Genomic DNA, 22527 nt, shown 5'->3' with positions numbered 1-22527 from the left:
TATTTCCACGAGCTATTGCAAGGAATTTAGTTATTTAACCATCTATAGTCCGTAATATCATCAAAAGTTTCAAAAAAGCTGCAGAAATCACTGCACGTAAGCGATGGTTTTACGGACCTTCGATCCCCCGGGTGATATCGCGTCAAAAAGCGACATCAGTATGTAAAGGATATCACCACATCGGCTCAGGAACACTTCAGACAACCACTATAAGTAACTACAGTTGGTCACTACATCTGTAAGTGCAAGTTAAAACTCTACTATGAGGAGATTTTGTTGAAATTATCCGTAGTAGCAATATTAATAATGTAGTGTTTATTATGCGTAGTGCTCTTTAAATAATTTCGACCAAATCTATTCATTCTCATTGACACCCCACTGGGTTGAGTTTTTCCTTGCCCTTATGTGGGTTCTGAACCGAAGATGCAGTTGTGGCTTGTGCAGCCCTTTGAGACACTTGTGATTTAGGGCTATGTAAATAAACATTGATTGACTGACTGATTTAAAATGTTATGGACATTTCAGTTGCCCAAACAGTTTTTAAAAAAATCTAACCGGATCAAAGGCACTGATGTCATGGTTTTGCTTTGGAGCAATGACAAAGTCACTAATTAAATTGTCTTGTCATCTCGTCAATACTCACAGCCCACAGGGAGGCATGTGTGCCGGCTATCTACTAAAAAAAAAAAAAATTAAATATACCACATGGCGACAAACCACGGGTGCTGCAATCCGTTATTGCTTTTTGGGGGCGGTGGGTAATTATCTGCATACACATACAATTTTGGAGACAAGCCCAATACAAATGTGTACGTTCTGTATTTACTATCATTCTGTAAATTTATAATTTCGCTTTTTTGGGGGGTACGGATGAGGTAGTACAGAATTGCTCAGAACTCACACAGTATTTTGGAGAGTTTCAATCAGTCCTATTTTACCGACCATAGGACACGCTGGATTATACTGTAAGGTGCACTGCTAATAAGAGGGTCTAGTCAGGTTTATATTATATTTGTCCTGGGCTTGACGTTAAAGTGCATCCGGCAGTGGAGGCTCCTCTATGGGGTCTTGGGGCACTAGGAGGTTAACCCCTTTACTACTGTTACCCCAGGTGGCCCTTGGCAAAGGCTTAGTACCTGAATTCCCCCTAGCCAGGGATACTGCGAAGACCTCAGGGGTGAGCCGGGGCGTACTTCAGTGGGTGTCCTGGGCATGACGTTAAAGTGCATCCGGCAGTGGAGGCTCCTCTATGGGGTCTTGGGGCACTAGGAAGTTAACCCCTTTACTACTGTTACCCCAGGTGGCCCTTGACAAAGGCCTAGTACCTGAATTGCCCCTAGCCAGGGATACTGAGAAGACCTCAGGGGTGAGCCGGGGCGTACTTCAGTGGGTGTCCTGGGCATGACGTTAAAGTGCATCCGGCAGTGGAGGCTCCTCTATGGGGTCTTGGGGCACTAGGAAGTTAACCCCTTTACTACTGTTACCCCAGGTGGCCCTTGACAAAGGCCTAGTACCTGAATTGCCCCTAGCCAGGGATACTGCGAAGACCTTAGGGGTGAGCCGGGGCGTACTTCACTGGGTGTCCTGGGCATGACGTTAAAGTGCATCCGGCAGTGGAGGCTCCTCTATGGGGTCTTGGGGCACTAGGAGGTTAACCCCTTTACTACTGTTACCCCAGGTGGCCCTTGACAAAGGCATAGTACCTGACTGCCCCCTAGCCAGGGATACGGTGAAGACCTCAACGGCGGAGCAGGCGGAAGACGGTAGATGTAAGAACTACCACAACGGCTGCGATGGTGGAAAAGCTTGTTTGGGACGGTGTGGGTGAGCCGGGGAGTACTTCAGTGGGTGTCCTGGGTATGACGTTAAAGTGCATCTGGCAGTGGAGGCTCCTCTAAGGGGTCTTGGGGCACTAGGAGGTTAACCCCTTTACTACTGTTACCCCAAGTGGCCCTCGGCAAAGGCCTAGTACCTGACTGCTCCCGAGGCAGTAGATTTAAGAACTACCACAACGGCTGCGATGGCGGATGAAGGCACTCCCACATCCATGTGGGCCCAGTTATGGGGAAATAAGAACCCAAGACCTCAACGGTGGAACAGGCGGAGGATGATTGCTAACCCTATGGAGCGTCACAACGGCTGGGATGGCGGGAGAAGGCTGCAGCAGAAAAGGATCCCCAGTCGTCTTGGACTCCATGCCACTGGACCCTGACCCGGATCTGTCAAGTATTGTGTGGTGACTGTCTGTGCACCAGTCTCCCCACGTTAAATAAAGTCACGCACAGGCATCCTCCATAAAGGGATACACCCCTACCAGGAGGATCGTCATACTCGCATTGAGTGACAGAAAACAATGATTTGCAAATCCTTTTCAACCCATATTCAGTTGAATATGCTACAAAGACAACATATTTGATGTTCAAACTGATAAACACTTTTTTTGGCGCAAATAATCATTAACTTTAGAATTTGATGCCAGCAACACGTGACAAAGAAGTTGGGAAAGGTGGCAACAAATACTGATAAAGTTGAGGAATGCTCATCAAACACTTATTTGGAACATCCCACAGGTGTGCAAGCTAATTGGGAACAAGTGGGTGCCCTGATTGGGTATAAAAGCAGCTTCCGTGAATCCACAAAGAAGGATTGGGAAACGGTCACCACTTTGTGAACAAATGCGTGGGAAAATTGTCAAACAGTTTTAGAACAACATTTCTCAACGGTCTATTGCAAGGAATTTCGGAATTTCCCCATAATACCATCAAAAGGTTCAGAGAATCTTGAGAAATCACTGCACCTAAGCGATGATATAATGGACCTTCGTCATCTCAGGCAGTACTGCATCAAAAAGCGACATCAGTGTGTAAAGGATATCACCACATGGGCTCAGGAACACTTCAGAAAACCACTGTCAGTAACTACAGTTTGTCGCTACATCTGTAAGTGCAAGTTAAAACTGTACTATGCAAAGCCAAAGCCATTTATCAACTACACCCAGACACGCCGCCAGCTTCTCTGGGCCAGAGCTCAGCCAAGATGGACTAATGCAAAGTGGAAAACTGTTCTGTGCTCTGACGAGTCCACATTTCAAATTGTTTTTTTGGAAACGGTGAACGTCATGTCCTCCGGACCAAAGAGGAAAAGAACCATCAGGACTGTTTTAGGTACAACGTTGAAAAGCCAGCATCTGTGATGGTATGGTGGTGTATTAGTGCCCAAGGCATGGGTAACTTACACATCTGTGAAGGCAACATTAATGCTGAAAGGTACATAGAGTTTTTGGAGCAAGATATGTTGCCATCCAAAAACGTTATCATGGACGCCCCTGCTTATTTCAGCAAGACAATGCCAAGCCACGTGTTACAACAGTGTGGCTTCATAATAAAAGAGTGCTGGTGCTAGACTGGCCTGCCTGTAGTCCAGACCTGTCTCCCATTGAAAATGTGTGGCACATAATGAAGCCTAAAATACCACAACGTGTTGCTGCCATTAAATTCTAAGGTAATGATTATTTGCAAAAAAAAATTAAGTTTCTCAGTTCGAACATTACATATCTTTGTTTGGTGGCTGAAGGATTAGGTCTCTGCTTTTTGCAGATTATGTGGTCCCGATGGCTTCATCTGGCCAGGATCTTCAGCTCTCATTGGATCGGTTCGCAGCCAAGTGTGAGGCAACTGGGATGAGAATCAGCACCTCCAAGTCCAAGTCCATGGTTCTCGCCCGGAAAAGGCTGGAGTGCCAACTCTGGGTTGAAAAAGAGACCCTGCCCTAAGTGGAGGAGTTCAAGTACCTCGGAGTCTTGTTCACGAGTGAGGGAAGAGTGGATCGTGAGATCGACAGGTGGATCGTTGCGGCGTCTTCAGTAATGCGGACGCTGTATCGATCCGTAGTGGTGAAGACGGAGCTGAGCCAAAAGGCAAAGCTCTCAATTTACCGGTCGATCTACGTTCCCATTCTCACCTATGGTCATGAGCTATGGGTTATGACCGAAAGGACAAGATCACGGGTACAAACGGCCGAAATGAGTTTCCTCTCCCTTAGAGATAGGGTGAGAAGCTCTGCCATCCGGGAGTAACTCAGAGTAAAGCTGCTGCTCCTCCACATGGAGAGGAGCCAGGTGAGGTGGTTCAGGCATCTGGTCAGGACACCACTCGAACGCCTCCCGAGGGACTTGTTTATGGCACGTCCGACCGGTAGGAGGCCACGGAAAACCCAGGACACTTTGGGAAGACTATGTTTCCTGGCTGACTTGGGAACGCCTCGAGATCCCCTGTGAGGAGCCAGAATAAGTGGCTGGGGAGAATGAAGTCTGGGCTTCTCTGCTTAAGCTGCTACCCCCACAACCTGACCTCGGATAAGCGGAAGAAGATGGATGGGTGGATGGTCTTTGCAGTGTGTTCAATTGAATATAAATTGAAAAGCATTGGCAAATCATTGTGTTCCGTTTTCATTTACCATTTACACAACTTGCCAACTTCACTGGTTTTTGGGTTTTGTAGTCTCCTGTAGTGAACATTCACCCATCCACCTTTACTATTTAATGACGGGACTCGTTCAGTCCCTCTTGGGACTTGGGGAGTTTATCCAGTTGTGACAAAAGCAGAGACAAAAGCGAGAAGGGAAGACAGGGCTCCATCAGCATAGGAGACTGTCAGCAACAACCAGAGACATCAATTTTGTATTCTTTCAACTCCCAGCAAATAGCGGAACACGTCTATTGTGCCGAAAGAGAACTGTGGGCATAAAAAATGCAATAGATTAAATCTTCCCAAAACAAGCATTATGTCCAAGGCTGAAAACATGTACCTGAACTGAACATCAAGGCTGCAATGGAACCACAAATAGAGCACCACTTTTCACACTGCTATGCTGAATCTGATCCCAGTCAGTCCGAACACAAACTACCAGGCCTTCTGCTTGAAAGATGAAAAGGAATTTGACCTTTTGAAGACCCCAAAATTTAGAGCTTCAGCAGATAATAAACGTTTTGGAATGACCCAGACCTGAACCTGAATCAAGCACTGAATGGTTTTGAGAATCCAAGAGGTCGTGTACAGAAGCCCTGATCAGTTTGCAAAGTCAAGCCCGATTGTGATAGATGGATAAATCGATGGATAGATAGATAGATGTATAGATGGACGGACGAAACGGACGGACGGACGGACAGACAGACAGATAGATAGATAGATAGAATGTTATTGATTCCTTCAGGAGAGATCTTTCAGGAAAATTAAAATGATGATCCCGACATCAAAACACTGTTCATTTGTTCGTTTTCTGTGGTTTGGAGATCCATCCATTTTCTACCGCTTATTCCCCTTGGGGTGGCGGGGGGCGCTGGTGCCTATCTCAGCTACAATCGGGCGGAAGGCGGCGTACACCCTGGACAAGTCGCCACCTCATCGCAGGGCTGGTTATGAGATCTGCATCTATTTAGTAATGTGTCATCCATCAATGCATTTTCTACAGTTTGTCCCTTTTGGGATCACAGGGGGGGTCGCTGGAGCCTATCTCAGCTGCATTCAGGCGAAAGGCAGCGTACACCCTGGTCAAGTCGCCACCTCATCACAGACAGACAACATTCACACTCACATTTACACACTAAGGCCAATTTAGTGCCGCCAATCAACCTATCCCCAGGTGCATGTTTTTTTCTTTTTTGGAGGTAAGAGGAAGCCGGAGTCAGTGTTCGAAAATAAGAAGAAAAAAATACAAAAATGAGGGGTATTTTACGTGAACTAAGGAAAATTATCTGCCAATAGAACAAGAAAATTTGGCCCGAGAAGACTTTCCAAAACAAGTACAATTAGCTAACCTCAATGAACCCCAAAACACCTTAAAGGGGAACATTATCACCAGACCTATGTAAGCGTCAATATATACCTTGATGGTGCAGAAAAAAGACCATCTATTTTTTTAACCGATTTCCGAACTCTAAATGGGTGAATTTTGGCGAATTAAACGCCTTTCTGTTTATCGCGCTGGAGGCTATGCCATCAGAATGTGACGTCGCCGAGGTAACACACCCACCATTTTCATTTTCAACACATTACAAACACCGGGTCTCAGCTCTGTTATTTTTCGTTTTTTTGACAATTTTTTGGAACCTTGGAGACATCATGCCTCGTCGGTGTGTTGTCGGAGGGTGTAACAACACTAACAGGGAGGGATTCAAGTTGCACCACTGGCCCGAAGATGCGAAAGTGTCTGCCGCCAGACCCCCATTGAATGTGCCAGAGTGTCTCCACATTTGACCGGCGATGCTAAAGCAGACATGGCACAGAGATGTATGAATAACCTGCAAATGCATTTGCAACGATAGTCAACGAAATCACAAAGGTGAGTTTTGTTGATGTTGACTGCCAGCTAATCGATGCTAACATGCAACGCTAATCGATGCTAACATGCTATTTACCGGCAGTGCTAAAGCAGACATGGCACAGAGATGTATGGATAACCTGTAGATACATTTGCAACTATATTACGTTTCCTTCCACCCACATTTAATGCGAAAAAAAACACTTACCAATCGACGGATTTAAGTCGCTCCAGTGTCACGAGATGCGAAAGTCCTGATCGTTTGGTCCGCACATTTTACCGGCGATGCTAACGCAGCTATTCGGCCATGCTATGGCTATGAATAGCGTCAATAGCTATTCGCTCAATAGCTTCTGTTTCTTCTTCAATACTTTCATACTCCAACCATCTGTTTCAATACATGCATAATCTGTTGAATCGCTGAAGTCGCTGAAATCCGAGTCTGAATCCGAGCTAATGTCACTATATCTTGCTGTGGTATTCCCATTGTTTGTTTACATTGGCAGCACTGTATGACGTCACAGGGAAATGGCCAGTGTCTTCGCAGAGAGCGAAAATAAGGCACTTTAAAGCTTTATTTAGGGATATTCCGAGACCGGTAAAATTTTGAAACAAACTTCTAAAAATACAACAAGCCACTGGGAACTGATTTTTATTGTTTTTAATCCTTTTGAAATTGTGATAATGTTCCCCTTTAAAATAAGTTTATTTTCACTAGTAACAAGTGCACTTTTCTTGATAGTAAGAACAAATATGAGACCATTTTCCTCAATATGTTGAAAAATGTTCTTAAAAGAAGTAAATGCTGGTGACATTATCTTGACATAATGATATGCACTCGGCATTACATTTCTAAAAACTAGTTTATTTTTCTTACTGGAAAAGCAACAAGGCAACTGCTGTTATTCTCGGGATCTCCTAGCCCAGGGGTAGGGAACCTATGGCTCTGGAGCCAGATGTGGCTCTTTTGATGACCGCATCTGGCTCTCAGATAAATCTTTGCTGATGTTGCTTAACACGATAAGTAATGAATAATTCCACTGGTAATCACAGTGTTAAAAATAACATTCAAAATATAAAACATTCTCATGCATTTTAATCCATCCATCCGTTTCTACCGCACCTGTTCAAGAAGTCGCATTAATGGTCAAAAGTATTTGATTTATTATTGGTTACCTTCAGAATAACAATGTTATTAAAAAGAATAGGAGATGCACGTATTTAGTTGTAGTAATCAGGGAAAGTTCAAATAAAAGCCTACTCAGTGGCCTAGTGGTTAGAATGTCCGCCCTGAGATGGGTAGGTTGTGATTTCAAACCCCGGCCGAGTCATATCAAAGACTATAAAAAAACGGGACCCATCGCCTCCCTGCTTGGCACTCAGCATCAAGGGTTGGAATTGGGGGTTAAATCACCATAAATGATTCCCGGGCGCTGCACCGCTGCTGCCCACTGCTCCCCTCAATTCCCAGGGGGGGATCAAGGGGATGGGTCAAATGCAGAGGACACATTTTACCACACTTAGTGTGTGTGTGTGTGTGTGTGTGTGTGTTTGTGTGTGTGTCTGTGTGTGTGTGTGTACTTTTTCTTTACTTAACTGAAAGAGGAGGGTACAGGTCTACGAGTTTTTCCTCATTGAGCTAAATCGAATCCTGTCTCTGTTTAATTCCTTGCTTCTTGCCTGTTTAGTAAATGTCATCAGTGTTTGAACCTGACAGTTGTATTCAGTGTTAAATGTATTATACGGCTCTCACGGATTTACATTTTAAAATTTTTGGCTTTCATGGCTCTCTCAGCCAAAAAGCTTCCCGACCCCTGTCCTAGCCGCTCAGGCAAATCATATGGTCTAAAAATGCATTTTTACATCGACAACATGACATCATCACGCCAAGTGCGTATCTTTCAGTCAATTAGTGTGTGAGGTATATATATATACATATATATATATATATATATATATATATATATATATATATATATATATATACATATATATCCATCCATCCATTTTCTACAGCTTATTCCCTTTCGGGGTCGCGGGGGGCGCTGGCGCCTATCTCAGCTACAATCGGGCGGAAGGAGGGGTACACCCTGGACAAGTCGCCACCTCATCGCAGAGCCAACACAGATAGACAGACAACATTCATATATATATATATATAATTTTCTCTTTTTTTTTGTAATTTTAAAGAATTTATCTGAATGTGCATGGACTATTTCTGTTCAAAATTGTTATAAATGTCACATGTTAAATGTTTAAATATTAACTGTTAGTTTGCTGAACAGTGCCAACTGTACTATATGAGTACCGTATTTTTCGGATTATAAATCGCTCCGGAGTATACTTCGCAATGGCTGAAAATGCATAATGAAGAAGGAAAAAAACAAACATATATTAGTCGCACTGGAGTATAAGTCGCATTTTTGGGGGAAATTTATTTGATAAAATCCAACACCAAGAATAGACATTTAAAAGGCAATTTAAAATAAATAAAGAATAGTGAACAACAGGCTGAATAAGTGTACGTTATATGAGGCATAAATAACCAGCTGAGAAGGTGCCTGCTATGTTAACCTAACATATTATGGTAAGAGTCATTCAAATAACTATAACATATAGAACATGCTATACCTTTACCAAACAATCTCTCACTCCTAATCCATAAATCCCATGAAATCTTCTTCCTCGATGTCGCTTCTCAACAACTCTGCCAACTCCAAAGGTATGCGCCGCTTCCTCTTGTCGTTTTCTGCTGCATATTTCACTACGTCCAGCTTGTAATCTGCAGTACATGATTTCCTTTTCGCTGCCATTTTTGTTCAGCCCTTCTCAGTTTTTATAAGTTACCGCCAACGATGAAATTATCCATTTTAATAGCTACAACAGTAGCATATAGCAGTTAGCATTTAGCATTCCATGACCCACAATGCACTTCTCCCATGACCTCTCCCACCGAATTCTTATTGGTTGACGTGTGTGTGACGATTGCTGACATTTTCTTCGTCTCTTCCACAAATGAGATAAATAATATTATTTGATATTTTATAGTAATGTGTTAATAATTTCACACATAAGTTGCTCCGGAGTATATGTCGCACCCCCGTGCCAAACTATGAAAAAAAATGCGACTTACGGTCCGAAAAATACGGTACATACAAACCCCGTTTCCATATGAGTTGGGAAATTGTGTTAGATGTAAATATAAACAGAATACAATGATTTGCAAATCATTTTCAACCCATATTCAGTTGAATGCACTACAAAGACAACATATTTGAAGTTCAAACTCATAAACTTTTTTTTTTTTTGCAAATAATCAACTTTAGAATTTATATATATATATATATATATATATATATATATATATATATATATATACACATATTAATCACGCCCCCAACCACGCCTCCGCCCCAACACCGACCACGCTCCTCCCCCCACCACACCCCCCACCTCCCGAAATCGGAGGTCTCAACATTGGCAGGTATGTGTGAGGCACATGCACTAACCCCTGTTCCATCAAATATGGGGTACATTTTATGAATTTGTTTAAACTAGTAAATGATTGTAAATAATGACTGTATCTTTACTGTGGTAAATATTGGATACGGTGTGTTGTCAAGATTATGGGATGCAATACCAGTTTAAGCCTCTGCAACACCATTGTTTTTATGAATGGCTGAGTGATGATAACAGTCATTTGTTTGCTTATTGTTGTTTAGTCTTTTTAATCAGTTATGTTGTATTCTTATTTGTATTAATGCTGTTGGTGACAGTCATTGTTTGTTTGACCTTTTTGTTTTTTTTGTATTGCGCTTGTGTGTCCTCTTAATTGCGCTGTGGATTGTTGCAGGGCTGGGATTGGTTTGGAATATTGTACTGTCATGTACAAAACCCAAAACCAGTGAAGTTGGCATGTTGTGTAAATGGTAAATAAAACAAGAATACAATGATTTGCAAATCCTTTTTTTTTTTTAACTTATACTCAATTGAATAGACTGCAAAGACAAGATATTTCATGTTCCAACTGAGAAAGTTTTTTTTCTTTTGCAAATAATTATTAACTTAGAATTTAATGGCAGCAACACATTGCAAAAAAGTTGGCTCAGGGGCATTTTTACCACTGTGTTACATGGCCTTTCCTTTTAACAACACTCAGTAAACGTTTGGGAACCGAGGAGACCAATTTTTGAAGCTTTTCAGGTGGAATTCTTTCCCATTCTTGTTTTATGTACAGCTTAAGTTGTTCAACAGTCCGGGGTTTCTGTTGTGGTATTTTATGCTTCATAATGCACCACACATTTTCAATGGGAGACAGGTCTGGACTACAGGCAGGCCAGTCTAGTACCCGCACTTTTTTACTATGAAGCAACGCTGTTGTAACATGGGGCTTGGCATTGTCTTGCTGAAATAAGCAGGGGCGTCCATGATAACGTTGCTTGGATGGCAACATATCTTGCTCCAAAACCTGTATGTACCTTTCAGCATTAATGGTGCCTTCACAGATGTGTAAGTTACCCATGCCTTGGGCACTAATACACCCCCATACCATCACAGATGCTGGCTTTTACACTTTGCGCCTGTAGCAATTCGGATGGTTCTTTTCCTCTTTGGTCCGGCGTCCACAGTTTCCAAAAACAATTTGAAATGTGGACTCGTCTGACCACAGAAGACTTTTCCACTTTGCATCAGTTCATCCTTGACAAGCTCAGGCCCAGCGAAGCTGGCGGCGTTTCCGGGTGTTGTTGATGGTAGAGTTTTAACTTGCATTTACAGATGTAGCTACCACTGATAATTACTGAAAGTGGTTTTCTGAAGTTTTCTTGAGCCCATGTGGAGATATCCTTTACACACTGATGTTGCTTTTTTCATGCATCAAAGGTTCGTAATATCATTGCTTACGTGCAGTGATTTCTCCAGATTCTCTGAACCTTTTGGTAAATGGGTTGTACATGTATAGCGCTTTTCTACTCCTTTTTAAGGAGCCCATAGCGCTTTGACACTACTTCCACATTCGCCCATTCACACACTGACGGCAGGAGCTGCCATGCAAGGCGCTCACCAGGACCCATCAGGAGCAAGGGTGAAGTATCTTGCCGAAGGACACAACGGACGTGACTAGGATGGTCGAAGGTGGGGATTGAACCAGTAACCCTCAGATTACTGGCACAGCCACTCTACCAACTTTGCCATGCCGTTCCCATGATGATGATATTAGGGACCGTAGATGGTGAAATCCCGAAATTCCTTGCAATAGCTCGTTGAGAAATGTTGTTCTTAAACTGTTGGACATTTTGCTCACGCATTTTTTCACAAAATGGTGACCCTTCCCCCATCCTTGTTTGTGAATGACGGAGGCTGCTTTAATTTCCAATCGTGGCACCCACCTGGGGGCGCTTCGGACCACCAAGCATTCCTATGAGAGGCCGGATCAGGGTTACAATACAGTTTTAGGTTGCTTTTCAGAATTTGTCTTTTTCTGTCTGTGTTCGCTAGGCTTTCGCTCTCACTCCAGCTACCCTCCAGCTCCACTCCAACACCTCTCTCCTCCCGGCTGCTGCCTTTTTACAGAGCGACAAGCGATTAGATAACCATGCCCAAGTGGGCCATCTCCGCACCTGTCGCCGATTTCGAAGCTGGCTCTGGTACACCCTGCATCACTGCAGGCCCGCGGGCCACACCCCCCTCCACAATTGTATTCTGTTTTTATTTACAATTTAAATTACCAAATTCACTGCTTTTGGACATATAGAACCATTGTACTCCCTGTATTCAAGGGGAGAAACAATGCTTCAACAGAGAGGACACAAGTGTGGGAAAATAATCATTTCGAGTATAAAGAAGGTTAGAGTTGTCCACAGTCTGCTGCTGCCACTCAGACACCTCCTACAAGCGACAAGGACCACGCTCACGCCGTGGTGAAAGAAACATTATACATGCCTCTGCGTCTGCAACTGATTTGAAAATGTGTGTGCAGATGTGCTTCTGTCGCAGTACAAAGCACAAAAGGACGCTGAAAAGTGGCAACACAGCGCAGCCTAGAGGGCGAGAGGGGAAGGGACGAGCTGGAGCAGCAGCTCAGCGCAACGCTGCTCTCGTTTTGCTTCCTTACCTAAAAAAAAAAAAACGTGGGTGTTTCAATAAGACCTGACGCTGTCAAAGCAATATCTCTGCTGAGTCTTCTCGTGAGAGCCACAAAAATAACAGGCGTTTTTTTAACACCAGCATAGCTTGTTGCAAGGGTGGAGAACTTCTGCCAATACACGGCGGGGACGACGAATAAAATGGAGAAACAAGCAATTCAACACATATTGCAGGAATAGTCTTACCACTACCAGGGGAATAAAAAAGAGGAATGGTTTGTGCATCTGCTCAGGATGCAACCCAAACGCTTCCCTAGGGAGGTGTTTAGGCCACGGGGAAGACCCAGGACACGTTGGGAAGATTATCTCTCCCGGCTGGCCTTGGAACGCCTCGGGATCCCCCGGGAGGAGCTGGACCAAGTGGCTGGGGAGAGGGAAGTCTGGGCTTCCCTGCTTAGGCTGCTGCCCCCGCAACCCGACCTCAGATAAGCGGAAGAAGATGAATGGATGGATGGAAATATTTTAAAAAAAAAAGTTTAAGTACCACTCATAGTCTCACACACACACACACACACACACACACACACACACACACACACACACACACACACACACACACACTAGGTGTGGTGAAATTACCCTCTGCATTCGACCCATGCCATTGTTCCACCCCCTGGGAGGTGAGGGGAGCAGTGAGCAGCAGCAGTGGCCATGCTCGGGAATCACTTTGGTGATTTAACCCCCAAAATTTCAACCCTTGATGCTGAGTGCCAAGCAGGGAGGTAATGGTTGCCTCTTTTATAGTCTTTGGTATGACTCGGCCGGGGTTTGAGCTCACAACCTACCCATCTCAGGGCGGACACTCAAACCACTGAGCAGGCCTAAAGCATCATTCTTTCCAAATATCACTGTTAATAAGGAAATAATACAAAATGTTAGTGATTATCGTTACCTGGGTGTCATTTTAGACCCAAACATATGTGCCAAAGACTTAATTAAAAACAACATAAAAATGTTCAAATGTATCAGGAATTCATTAATGCTGGAGGCAGCTCAAACTTATTTTAATGCAATGATTATGTCTCTGTGAATGATGCTTCCTAGCAGTTCCGCTGTAGACACGGCACAGGGGCCAAGCGTGCAGTTTTTAACAAAATGTTTAATGTACATAGGTTTTTATCAAAATCTCCCACAGAATGGGCCTTTTCAGTCACGTCCGTATCCTTTCTCCCCTCCTGCTCCCAGCCGCTTACTGTTAAAGACAACAGACGAATAGATCAAAACGTACCACCTGTGAAATGTAATCACCGGCCAGCTGTGTCTCGCCGTCAGCACTGCCACGCCCCCGTCTGATGGTGCTCTGTTCTCAGCACCATGGACAGAGGCGGTGACCTTTGCTCCTGGAGGCCGCGCTGGCCTCATCACCCTCCATAGTTTTTATTAATGTATAACATGTTGGTCCCAGGCAAGGAAAATTGAAACAAACAATCGCTCAAAATCCTTGACCGAAAACCACGACACCACCATCCGTGTTTCGTTCTCCATAAATATAAATTGTTCAATTTTGCTAATATTCAAAGATTGGTATCACTATGAACGCCCCATCGAATCCTAAATAACACTGCACCAGCGCCACTTAGGCACTTTGTCCAGTTCACATCTGCTGCGACAACTAGAAACACACGAGCCTCCACCAGGGGGAAGTGTAGCGTACCCAGATGTAAAACCTCTTTTGCACTATCAGCCTTTTCATATAAAGCCATAAAGCAAACTCAAATACAGAGTGGGCCAAAATTTTAAACGGAACAAAGCCGCGGGCCAAGGTTGAACAAAGTAACCTTTTAATAGGGACCCAAACAAGTTTTGCATTAGATATTGAACAAGCAAGGCTTATATAACTTTAGTGACATGCAATATCCAGTTTCAAATAATAATAATAATTAAAACAAAATATCAATGGCATATAAAATAAAATTTGAATAAAAATGTAATGCATTTTTTTCTATTCGCAATCTTCTGAGGTAAATATCAATTTTTTTCCACAGGCTAGTAATAAATTTGAAAATAAAATAATAGTGAATGAACCAAACATTCAAGCCTTGAAGTAGCAAGAGAAAATGCATGAATAAAACGTTAATTATTGGTCAGTTTGCTTGACGTTTCCCGGAAGAGTTAGTGCTGCAAGGGCTTCTGGGTATTTGTTCTGTTGTGTTACGGTGCTGATGTTCACCTGAAATGTGTTTGTCATTCTTGTTTGGTGTGGGTTCACAGTGTGGTGCATATTTGTAACAGTGCTAAAGTTGTTTATATGGCCACCCTCAGTGTGACCTGTATGGCTGTTGACCAAGTATGCTTGGCATTCACTTGGGTGTGTGTGTGTGTGTGTGTGTGTGACGACAGGTTGTAGAGAATGCTAAAGGCAGTGCCTTGAATGCACGCCCCCAATATAGTTGTCCAGGTGGAAATCAGTAGAAATAGTTGCCCCAGGAGATTTTCAGGAGGGGCACTGAACTTCGGTAGTCTACCGGAAAAATTAGGAGGGATGGCAAGTATGAGTATTAGCGGTGAATGCAGTGTTACAGCAGCACCGACGCTGTACAACACAGGCGGGCCAGCTCTAATGCTAAATTGATATTGCCTCAGGGGCCAAATTAAATTACACGGCGGGCCAGATTTGGCCCGCGGGCCAAAGTTTGACACCCATGCCATAAAGGAATGGAACGACCTCACAACAAACTTGAAAAGTCTAACAGATTATTCTTCATTCAGAGTTGAAGTTAAAAAGTGGCTTTGGAGCAATCAAAGCTGCTCACACGGTCACTAAGGTGGACACTATGTTTGACACATCAACTTAATGTGTATTATATTTATGCATGAGAGCATTTTTGTTGAAAATTATGAAGTGTGTGTGTAAAAATCATGGTTGTTTTTACAAATGATGACAGATGAACAAGAGCATGTCTAGTCTGTGTGTTATGATGTAAAGGAGGGGTGGTTGTAATGTATAAGTATGTGTCAATGAAAGGGCATTTTATGACTTTTTTTAATTGGATTATATGCTACAGTATAATGTTAACATTACAATTTTATTGCATGTTTTTGTATCTTTTTAATTTAGGTAACCAGGGACTGCAGATGGAAATGAGCTATTTAGCTATAATCTGGTGCAGAACATATCTGTCTTTGAGTTTATTGTCTGTGTGCATTGTCCCTTCAAATAAAGACTAAACGAAACTAAACAGATCATTCGTGTTATGAAAGACGTGACTCAGAAATTGAAACCTTTAACATTTTACATTTTATAACTAAATAAGTAAAACAACTATTACTTTTCATATTTTTTACATGATTAATCATCGACTTTTAGAAGAAACCATCTATCCTTCCATCCATCTTCTTCCGTTTATCCGAGGTCGGGTCGCGGGGGCAGCAGCTTAAGCAGAGAAGCCCAGACTTCCCTCTCCCCAGCCACTTCGTCCAGCTCCTATCGGGGGATCCCAAGGCTTTTCCAGGCCAGCCGGGAGACATAGTCTTCCCAACGTGTCCTGGGTCTTCCCCGTGGCCTTATGCCTGTCGGACGTGCCCTAAACACCTCGGGTGGTATCCTGACCAGATGCCCGAACCACCTCATCTGGCTCCTCTCGATGTGGAGGAGCAGCGGCTTTACTTTGAGCTCCTCCCGGATGACAGAGCTTCTCACCCTATCTCTAAGGGAGAGGAAACTCAATTTGGCCGCTTGTACCCGTGATCTTGTCCTTTCGGTCATAACCCAAAGATCATGACCATAGGTGAGAATGGGAACGTAGATCGACCTGTAAATTGAGAGCTTTGCCTTCCGGCTCAGCTCCTTCTTCACCACAACGGATCGATACAATGTTCGCATTACTGAAGACGCCGCACCGATCCACCTGTCCATCTCACGATCCACTCTTCCCTCACTCGTGAACAAGACTCCTAGGTGCTAGAACTTCGCAGCAGAGTGTGAAGCGACTGGGATGAGAATCCGCACCTCTAAGTCCGAGTCCATGGTTTTCGCCCATGACAGGGTGGAATGCCATCTCTGGGTTGGGGAGGAGATCTTGCCCCAAGTGGAGGAGTTCAAGTAGAAGAAACCTTAAGTGGTAAAAATGTCCCTGTGCCAACTTTTTTGCAATGTGTTGCTGCCAATAAAATCTGAGTTAAGGATTATTTGCAAAAAAAATAAAATACATCACTGTTTCAACATTAAATATTGTGTCTTTGCAGTCTATTTAGCAGGATTTGCAAATCATTGTATTCTGTTTTTATTTACTATTAACCAGAGGTGGGTAGAGTAGCCAGAAATTGTACTCAAGTAAGAGTACTGTTACTTTAAAGCTTTATTACTCAAGTAAAAGTAAGGAGTAGTCACCCAAATATTTACTTGAGTAAAAGTAAAAAGTATGTTGTGAAAAAACTACTCAAGTACTGAGTAACTGATGAGTAACCTGTTCGTTTAATGATTACGGCATCAAATAATGCACAAAAACATAAAAATAGCAATGAGCAAATTCAGAGCCAGGAATATCTCTTAAGCAACTAAAACAACAATCTATATTAAATAATAATACATTAAAATGAAAAAAAATAGGGCAAATTGAGCCACAATAACTTAACAGCACCATAGGCTCAGTAGGCATTCTTTGATTGACTGATTGAAACTTGTATTAGTAGATTGCACAGTACAGTACATATTCCGTACAATTGACCACTAAATGGTAACACCCCAATAAGTCTATCAATGATTATCAATTACTTAATAAATGACCAAGTCGAGGTGATCTACCTCATATATACATATACATACACACACATATGATATACTGTATATATATAGATGTACATCCACACATATCATATATACATATATATATATATATATATATATATATATATATATATATATATACATACATACATGTATAGATACAGTATATAATTTATATTTATTTATTTTGCCGTTTTTGTTGACATGTTGAAGGCGTTTTAATGAATATACATGCATGTTTAACATATAGATTCCTATCTTTCATGAAGACAAGAATATAAATTGGTGTATTACCTGATTCTGATGACTTGCATTCATTGGAATCAGACAGTATTGCTGGTAACGTCCACGTTTCAAATGGAGGAGATAAAAAGTTCCTCCTTTCTGTCTAATACCACATGAAAGTCGTTGGTTTTTGGCATCTTATTTGTCCAGCTTCCATATTTGTTTTTATACACTTTACAAGAAATACTTTGGCGGCAAACTCCGTAGCTCGCTAGCTTGTTTGCGCTGGCTTTCGGAGACTCTTATTTTGTTAGCGCAGGCGCGATGGAGCGGCACTTTTATTGTGAAGACAGGAACTGTGTGATCAGCCTTTAGGCCTTTGACGGATAGTACGGTTGACATAAAAAGTGTCTTTTTTCCTTTACACTTTTGATTGATTGATTGAAACGTTTATTAGTAGATTGCACAGTACAGTACATAATCCGTACAATTGACCACTAAATGGTAACACCCCAATAAGTTTTTCAACTTGTTTAAGTCGGGTTCTACGTGTGACAGTCATGTGACCGCCTGGCTATGTTTGATCGGTCCAACGTCACCAGTGACTGCATGTGATTGGCGAAACGCAGGCATGCGTAGATCCTACTTTGTAGGTCAGTGACAAAATCAAAACAAACAAAGCGTGCATTAACAGATCGATTAAAAAAAAGCAGCGAGTAGCGAGCTGAATGTAGATAAATGGAGCGGAGTAAAAGTAGTGTTTCTTCTCTATAAATATACTCAAGTAAAAGTAAAAGTATGTTGCATAAAAACTACTCGTAGAAGTACAATTTATCCCAAAAGTTACTCAAGTAGATGTAACGGAGTAAATGTAGCGTGTTACTATTAACACAACGTGCCAACTTCACTGTTTTTTTTTTTGTTTGTTTCACCTGTTGCTCCCTGGCAGTGCTGGTTTATTACCTTATTGTCAGTGTTCCGACATACACCACCGTGATATGTCTTATACTTTAACAGGAAGTGTGACTGTTAGTGTGTTGTTTGTTACCTGTCTGATTGGCTCTGGGACTCGGAAGCGACAACAGGCGTGTGTGAGGCGCACAGCCGTGTCCAGACTGATCTTATGGCCGACTGACACGTATACCGGCTTTCTGCTCTTGTCCGAACTACGCAGTGCCTGCAAAAAAACACAATGGTTGTGACAGTGCAACCGTTTTTGCTTTGTCGTCCATGTTCTCACTTTGAGCGGAACAGCGTTTTAGTATTCAATCGTGCATTTATCCATTGTCGCACCTTTCCGAGCACTTTCCCTGAGGTTGCAATGAGTGGAAAGCTGTCTCCTCCTTTCTGCAGAGCAGCGATCTACAAACACAAAGGACAAACACATCGAGGTCATGAAGATAAACATAAAAGGTGTCTTCATAGTCTCTTCACAATTAAAAAACATATTACAAAAGCAACTAATGAGACACCGGGGTTTCCCGCAGCGCTTTGTTGCTAAGGCGGCCGCCTTAAAGGGGAACATTATCACCAGACCTATGTAAGCGTCAATATATACCTTGATGTTGCAGAAAAAAGACCGTATGTTTTTTCAACCGATTTCCGAACTCTAAAACGGTGAATTTTGCGATTTAAACGCCATTCAATTGATAGTCTGTCGAGCGATGACTTTTCACCCATTTCCTGAAACACATTACACACCAAGTCAAATCTAGCTCTGTTATTTTCCGTTTATTCGACTGTTTTCCCGTACCTTGGAGACATCATGCCTCGTCTGTGTGTTGTCGGAGGGTGTAACAACACGAACAGAGACCGATTCAAGTTGCAACAGTGGTCAAAAGATGCGAAAGTCCCTTGTTTGTTCTGCACACTTTACCGACGACAGCTATGCTACGACAGAGATGGCAAGAATGTGTGGATATCCTGCGACACTCAAAGCAGATGCATTTCCAACGATAAAGTCAATGAAATCACAAAGGTGAGTTTTGTTGATGTTATTGACTTATGTGCTAATCAGACATATTTGGTCACGGCATGACTGCAAGCTAATCGATGCTAACATGCTATTTAGGCTAGCTCTATGTAAATATTGCATCATTATGCCTGATTTGTAGCTATATTTGCATCCAGCCTTTCCCTCCACCCACATTTAATGCCAAACAAACACATACCAATCGATGGTTAGAAGGTCAGCGCTTCCTCCTGTGCCGCTGTCTGTCGTGATATGGCTCGAAAGCTTCTGTTTCTTCTTTAATTTCGTTTTCGGTACCTGCCTCCATACTCCAACCATCCGTTTCAATACATGCGTAATCTGTTGAATCGCTTGCGCCGCTGAAATCCGGGTCTGAATCCGAGCTACTATGCTATACTTTTCTGTACTATCCGCCATGTTTGTTTCTGGTGGTTTCACGCAGTGTCATCACCGGAAAATAGACGGGTGGATATAGCGATGGTGAAAATCAGGCACTTTGAAGCCGTTTTTCGGGATATTGCGTGATGGGTAAAATTTTGAGAAAAACTTCGAAAAATAAAATGACCCACTGGGAACTGATTTTTATTGGTTTTAATCCTTCAGAAATCGTGATAATGTTCCCCTTTAACAACAAAGAGCCAATGCCTAAACTAAAGTCTTAACAAGCTGCTATGCTTCATACTGCCTCTGCCTCTGTCAATAGGTGTCTGCAGCACCCAGCACTGTCCCACCCACAGAACAATCTGATTGGTTACACGCAGAGCGGTAACAGCCAACCAGCAGTGTGTATTCAGAGCACGGCACAGGCAGAGAGGAGAGACGGTGTGGTGAGCAGATAGGTGTTTAGCAGGTAGGCACCATGCAGCGGACTCTCCCCAAATTATAATAAAAACTTCCAAGTCATCTACTAGTAATATCACTATGAGCCCGTTGACGTTCTACAAACCCTGTTTCCACATGAGTTGGGAAATTGTGTTAGATGTAAATATAAACGGAATACAATGATTTGCAAATCCTTTTCAAACCATATTCAATTGAATGCACTACAAAGACAACATATTTGATGTTCAAACTCATAAACATTTTTTTTTTTGCAAAAATTAATTAACTTAGAATTTCATGACTGCAACACTTGCCAAAGTAGTTGGGAAAAGGCATGTTCACCACTGTGTTACATCACCTTTTCTTTTAACAACACTCAATAAATGTTTGGGAACTGAGGAAACTAATTGTTGAAGCTTTGAAAGTGGAATTCTTTCCCATTCAGTCGTTCAACAGTCCAGAGTCTCCACTGTCTTATTTTACGCTTCATAATGCGCCACACATTTTCCATGGGAGATAGGTCTGGACTGCAGGCGGGCCAGGAAAGTTCCCGCACTCTTTTTTTACAAAGCAACGCTGTTGTAACACGTGCTGAATGTAGCTTGGCATGGTCTTACTGAAATAAGCAGGGGCGTCCATGAAAAAGACGTTGCTTAAATGGCAGCATATGTTGTTCCAAAACCTGAATGTATCTTTCAGCATTAATGGTGCCTTCACAGATGTGTAAGTTACCCATGCCTTGGGCACTAATGCACCCCCATACCATCACAGATGCTGGCTTTTGAACTTTGCGTCCATAACAGTCTGGATGATTCGCTTCCCCTTTGGTCCGGATGACACAATGTTGAATATTTCCAAAAACAATTTGAAATGTGGACTCGTCAGACCACAGAACACTTTTCCACTTTGCATCAGTCCATCTTATATGATCTCGGGCCCAGAGAAGCCGGCGGCGTTTCTGGATGTTGTTGATAAACGGCTTTCGCTTTGCATAGTAGAGCTTTAACTTGCACTTACAGATGTAGCGACAAACTGTATTTAATGACAGTGGTTTTTTGAAGTGTTCCTGAGCCCATGTGGTGATATCCTTTAGAAATTGATGTCGGTTTTTGATACAGTGCTGGTGGAGGGATTGAAGGTCACAGTCATTCAATTTTGGTTTCCGGCCATGCCTCTTACGTGGACTGATTTCTCCAGATTCTCTGAACCTTTTGATATTATGGACCGTAGATGTTGAAATCCCTAAATTTCTTGCAATTGCACTTTGAGAAACGTTGTTCTTAAACTGTTTGACTATTTGCTCACGCAGTTGTGGGCAAAGGGGTGTACCTCGCCCCATCCTTTCTTGTGAAAGACTGAGCATTTTTTGGGGAGCTGTTTTTATACCCAATCATGGCACCCACCTGTTCCCATTTAGCCTGCACACCTGTGGGATGTTCCAAATAAGTGTTTGATGAGCATTCCTCAACTTTATCAGTATTTATTGCCACCTTTCCCAACCTCTTTGTCACGTGTTGCTGGCATCAAATTCTAAAGTTAATGATTATTTGCAAAAAAAAAACAAATGTTTATCAGTTTGAACATCAAATATGTCGTCTTTGTAGCATATTCAACTGAATATGGGTTGAAAATGATTTGCAGATCATTCTATTCTGTTTATATTTACATCTAACACAACTTCCCAACTTATAGGGAAACAGGGTTTGTATTAGATGCCTCCAAAATAAGTTTGTTCATTGTAGTAAATTGATATTTTCAATAGGTCACCAAAGCCTCATAAGCATATTCATAAACCCATGTTCAACTTTGCCACATGTCCACTGGTAGTTGTTCCAGCTTCATTAGTAGTCAACACCAATCGACTCAGGCTGGAAAAAAGCAAACACACCTTCCCATTCTGAAGAGGATTATGTCCTTTGTTTTGTCCCTGCTCCTTTTTTAAATCCAAGTTTAAAGCTGTCAGCTCCTCTAATAAAATAAGTTTTATGTACAACTACAAAAAGTATAGCAAGACACCTTAAAAGTTTTTCTTGAGGACAGAGTGTAAGAGGAATAAGAACCAACAACAGCAAAATAATACTAAATCTATAAAATTAAGGAAAATAGAAGCAAATACCAGTTCAAATGGGACTGACATGTGTTGACAAATCCCTGAGTTGGATTAAAAAAATAAACATAAATCATTGGCGAAAGCTGGGAGTTTACCTGAGACTGGTGTTCCTCACTTTTGTATATACCCTGGACCTGGAGCAGGTTCTTAGCAACGCCCACACACGGTAGCCCTGACTTCACCCCCAAATGGCATGCCAGTCCGAATTCTG

General features: G+C 42.4%; 1 protein-coding gene across 9 annotated transcripts in view; it reads right to left on the bottom strand.

Annotated features, from left to right (window-relative positions):
• The window catches only part of LOC133538833 (endonuclease V-like), a 200710-nt gene that overhangs the window by 145830 nt on the left and 32353 nt on the right, over positions 1 to 22527 (bottom strand). For all 9 annotated transcript variants that reach the window (XM_061880668.1, XM_061880669.1, XM_061880662.1 and 6 more), the window contains 3 exons: positions 22412 to 22524; positions 18706 to 18774; positions 18461 to 18589 (listed from right to left, as the gene is read on the bottom strand). In XM_061880668.1, the coding sequence (XP_061736652.1) occupies positions 18461 to 18589; positions 18706 to 18774; positions 22412 to 22524 (311 nt within the window). The remainder of the gene's footprint in view (positions 1 to 18460; positions 18590 to 18705; positions 18775 to 22411; positions 22525 to 22527) is intronic.

This window comes from Nerophis ophidion, linkage group LG20 (genome assembly GCF_033978795.1).
Source record: "Nerophis ophidion isolate RoL-2023_Sa linkage group LG20, RoL_Noph_v1.0, whole genome shotgun sequence".
Classification (NCBI taxonomy): Eukaryota; Metazoa; Chordata; class Actinopteri; order Syngnathiformes; family Syngnathidae; genus Nerophis; species Nerophis ophidion.
Note: the sequence above shows the minus strand (reverse complement) of the source record. Positions and strands in the feature narration are given on the sequence as shown.